The sequence below is a fragment of the Apaloderma vittatum genome, unplaced genomic scaffold, assembly GCF_000703405.1.
Source record: "Apaloderma vittatum isolate BGI_N311 unplaced genomic scaffold, ASM70340v1 scaffold38787, whole genome shotgun sequence".
Taxonomy (NCBI): Eukaryota; Metazoa; Chordata; class Aves; order Trogoniformes; family Trogonidae; genus Apaloderma; species Apaloderma vittatum.
In genome coordinates, this window is record NW_009728564.1 from 278 (window position 1) to 5,039 (window position 4,762).

Below are 4,762 nucleotides of genomic sequence, written 5' to 3' on the forward strand. Positions count from 1 at the left end.
GCGGAGAGCAAACGCCAACTGTGGCTGCAAAGCCCCCACAGCCCCTGCCCTCCCACTCCTCTTCCAACACATTATTAAAAATAATAATCAAACTTCTTACCCTGTAGCCTCATCTTGGGCACTGACTCGTGGAAATCACCATCATAGAGATTTTAATAAATGCCACCAATTTTGTCTTGGTTTCGAAGTAAGTTCTCAACACCAAAAACATTCACAGTTGTCGATTCATGTGCATCATGAACTTGTGCTCCGTCCATTTCCCCGGGCTCTCAGTTATGACAGAGTTTGCTGGGGACTGAGAAGTCCCAAGAGTAAGCAGAAAAACAAAAGCCAAACACTGATGACAGCAGAGGCAGAGCTGTTGGTTTTCACACACTCATCGTATTTTGTGAAATCAACCTCCCTGATGGCACAGATGTGATCGACGCGGCAAACTGCCTCGCATGGGCTGAGGTCGTACTTGACAGAGTTAAACTCGTAGTACTGCTGCAGGTAGCGCGGATCCTCCGATATCCTCTCCAGCACCGTCTGCATGGAGCGCGCAGAGCCATCGGGGACTTGGAAGGCGTCCGTCAGCCTGTACTCCTCCTCCCACGTCGGGAACTCTTCCTCCCAGGTCGAGGCCATCATGTTGGCATGAGTCAGGTTCAAGTAGTAAGTCACCGTATCCTGGAGGGAGAGAGAAAAATAGAACGAGGGCGCATCAGGAAAGGATCAGCCCTCGAGCGAAATGTTTGGCAGCACCACCGATGCTCCCTGCCCCGCGAGGGACAAGCCACCTCCCAGCTGTGCTTCCTAGGGAGATGTGAACCTTGGGGACACGTCCGGCCTCTAGAAAAAGCACATCCTGTTTTGTAAGGGATGGCTTTTCTCCGCTTGACTTTTATCTCCAAACATCACAAAATTTGAGCCTGGCCTGCTTCAAAACCTCTCTGGTACTTGCTGTCAACACTGCCCAGTGGCAGAAGAAGGGTTGGAGTAGTGTTATGTACTGAGCGAGGTTATTTTCCCAGCTGTGAACAAACTAAAGAATACTTTTCACAGCTTCTCTTCTCAGTCTCTTGCTCTTTATCTCCTAGCTCCCCCCCAGCCTTCTCCAGCGTATGTGAGCGTTCATTTCTCAGGCCATACACATGTAACCAGAGCAGCTACAGAGCTGCTTCATCCATTGCACAAACAGCCCGTCCTCTACCTCTCTGCAAATAAGAGACACAGAGGAAACAGCCGCTGCCCCTACAGTCAGCCCACATTTAGAGCTGTTACAAATGCATCAATTTAGCAAGTAAGGGGACACAAATATTTTTCCAGATCGTTAAAGCTTTTGGAAGTGGGTTGACAAGTCTGTTAGTCCTCACAGAGCTCTGCAATCCATGTTACCCGGGTAGTAAAGCAAGTGTCAAAAGCAAGCTAGATGAAGACAAGGAGAAGACGACAAAACCCGTCCTGCCCTGCCCTGCCCTGGGGAGCTCGTCCCAGCAGAGGGCCCAGCCCAGCTGGCTGTGGTCACCTTGCCTTTATTCACCAATGCTCTTACTTCGTGCTAGACATAAGGCTGAAACATCCTGACTGAGGTTTTTTCCTACACAGACGCTTGGCTCCTATGGTCCTGCCTGTTAAAACCGCACGAAGGAACTGAAGTTCTCCTCTGGAGCTGCAGTGCGCAGCACATGGGGAGCCCCTACCAGCACTTGAAGGGTGTCTGGATCATAGTCAATCACTCGAATCCCAGGGTTGTTGGCTCCGTTGTTCACTCCAGGTAGGGTTGTCTTCCAGGGAGTCACTCCGGGGGCCAGGAACATGACGTTGATTGGAGAACCTCGACAGAAAAGCCAAATAACCCATGAACAGGAGACCTGGCTCATATCACAGCCTGTCCCTGCTGCCACGAGCGCCCTGGGGACCGACCGCACTGCCAACAGTGGCTTTGTCACCAGCCCTAGTTACCAGAGCTGTCAAACTGTTGTTACAACAACCCCGTTAAAGATCAGCACAATGAATGGCATCAGGGACTGAACGTGCAGCTGAGAGGAGGCTTTTCACTGCTGTCAGATTGTTGCACTGAGGGTGTGCAAGAGAGCTGTGCTCGGCAAAGGAGACTCGGAGCACTGCCCAAGAGCCCAATGCCAAGAGTCGTAACCGCTCCCTTGTCTCAGCCGACATCCAAAACCCAAAAACGGGGAGTAGGCAAGAAGGTACAAGGCGATGGAGGGGAAACAACAAAATTTGAAGGTAAACAGAAAGGAGAGCCTGAGACAGAGACCAGAACTGTTGCTGGGTCTTGCTGACCAAAGCACTTCACAAGCCCTTAGGGGCTCCTCATCTGAATTCAGCTCACAGCCACCAAATGCTCATCAACAGCAATTTTCCTGGAGCTGGCAGAGCTACCAGGCCAAGGCTTGGGCAGCCAGAATCGGTACCTGTATCGCTGTAAAACATCCGAAAGCTGTCTGTGTGATGGTGCCCAAAAAACTGGGCAGCAATCACTCTGTGGTACTTCTGCACGATTTTCAAATATCGTTCGTTAAAGCCACTCCGGAACCAAGGCTTGCCTCGTTTCTTCTCAAAGAAGCCAGGAGGAACATGTCCCACGATGTAGACCTACAAAAGCAAGAGGAGTTGCACCGAATGCAGAAGCCCACGCTCTCCATGGAGCGCTGGCTGGCTGTGACTGCACAGAGGGGAAAGCAGGCATGAGAAGAGCTTCCAGGCCGGGAGAAGCCCTCTGCAAGGTTCCTTTGTTCGTTTCTTTTAATACCTTTTCATCTGCTCTAGAGGCGTTGGTCAGTGTTTCTTCCAGCCACTGGAACTGCCCTCCAGGATCTTCCTCATGAGCTGTCTCCTCATTCTGGTCATAGTACAGATTGGTATTGAGGACAACCACTCGCCCCCTGGTCCCCGGGCTGGGCAGCTTCTCACTGTAGAAAGCTCCTGCAAAACACAATAGCTGCAGGTCTGGTCATGCTGTGACGCCAGATGGCTCCACTTCCATTCCTCCCAGCTCTCCTTGGCAAAACGCCACCGCAGAGTCCCTCAGAGTGCTCTGACCACTCTCGGATGAGAATGTGGAGCCCATGTGATCCTCTCTGTGTGCATCTTGTCGTGCTTCTGCCTCTCGAGGTGCAGGGAGGCCCAGCACAGGGACAGCGTGCAGCACCAGGAGCCAGGCAGCTCTAGAGACCCACAGTGCTACCTGCAGCAGCTGCTTTCTTAAAACACCTGTTTATTCCACTGAAGCTCACCGCTCTGCATGCTCTGTAGGGACACTTTGCAGTTACTTGAGGAAAAGCAGGAGAGACTAAAGCATAAAGAAATTTCTTTCCTCCCAAGCAAGAAAACTCTGCGAGAAATCACCACTAAACTGGATGCTCCCTCCACGAATCCTGTATAAATACTGAGCACAGGAGCAGTCCGAACCATCGGTGCTGTTCTCCTGACCACCCCCATCTCCCCAGAGCGCTGCCAACAGGAGCCAGCGGTGCCGCACCTGCTCTGAAAAGGGGAATGGAAGCATCATCCAGCCAGGGACGCCACAGCTCAGCCGTTCGGTTGTAGATCCTGTGCTCCTTCCCTGGAAACTGATTCTTGGGGTGGAAGTCATGATTGCCCATTGCCGCATAGACCTTAGCACCTAGAGACAGACAGAAAGTGCCACAGAGGAATCCACGCTTGCTTCGGAGTTCCTCAGCACCAAAGCTGCCTGAAGCACTCGCAGACCCGTAAAGAGCAGCATGGTGAGAGAGCTCTGCAAAAGCAAATTGTCCCCACCACAATCCTGCAGCAGCGTTGGCTGCGGGTACAACGCTGCAAAGACCATCCCTGCTGGGGACAAGCCACCCCAGAGCCACGGCCTTACATGTGAATCAGGGAGCTTTCACCCTCAGCAACACTCCTTCCTCCACTGCCAACATGGACTAAGCGTGAGGAAATCATGCAGCCTTTTTGGTTTTAATGACTAACTACAGAAATGTTTCTTTTCCTCTCTTCCCAGTGAGTTAACTTGAAACCACGAGTGCGCGTCAGACGCCTCGATTCAGATGCGCCTCATGCAACCAGGATGAGGACAAACAAGTCCCAACAACCACAGCCCTCCCACACCCTCGCCTGTCCCCTTCCCAATTCTGTCATTTCTTCATCCCGGTAAGCTCTTCCCATGAGAGTCTGTGCCCCTCTGCCCTTCTCATTCCCCTCAAATCCCACCTGGAAATGTGTCTTTTATCAGAGAAGTCAGATTTTCGATTATGTGCAGAACCTTTTCTTCTCCAAGCTTTTCATTGGGGACATGGGGGGTATCATCTCTACAAAAACAAAAGCCAGCACAGTCACTCTCTGTGATCAGCAAGGCAGGGAAACTTGCTTACTTCTCTTTGTGCCTCCTAGAAAATAAGGTTGAAACTTCTGAGTGCAGGAAGCAGTGCTGTGTTGACTACCCAAAGGCCTGAAGGAGTCTCAAGGAGTTGCTCAAAGTGAAAACAGGCTCCACTTTACCTTGAAAAACTTCTACATTAGCACATGAAGTGGAGGCTCACTCTGCCCGCAGTGCACGTGACAATAAAGCTGACTGGAAATATTGCAAGGAACAATATTTTGCAATCTCAGGTCAACCTCTGATCTGCAATAGTGAATCGAAGCTGTTTGCACAGCTGTGTGAATGGCAGAATAACAGCTCTTGTTAAGATAAAACAAAGAAATGCCTCCAGGAGGGCAGTGATCACGGAGTGCTGCCTGCAAAAGCACAGCACACACGTTTCTGTTTTCACCGGCA

The 4,762-nt window shown here is 51.2% G+C and overlaps 1 protein-coding gene across 1 annotated transcript; it reads right to left on the reverse strand.

The window, feature by feature from the left end:
* Nucleotides 1–273: 273 nt before the first annotated feature.
* On the reverse strand, nucleotides 274–4,295 carry SMPDL3B (sphingomyelin phosphodiesterase, acid-like 3B; the record flags this gene model as incomplete). The annotated part of the gene is made up of 6 exons (XM_009874114.1): nucleotides 274–669; nucleotides 1,683–1,816; nucleotides 2,418–2,598; nucleotides 2,756–2,928; nucleotides 3,485–3,628; nucleotides 4,198–4,295. Coding segments are annotated over 6 exons (1,126 nt in total), but the record flags the coding sequence as incomplete, so codon positions are not given.
* Nucleotides 4,296–4,762: the final 467 nt, after the last annotated feature.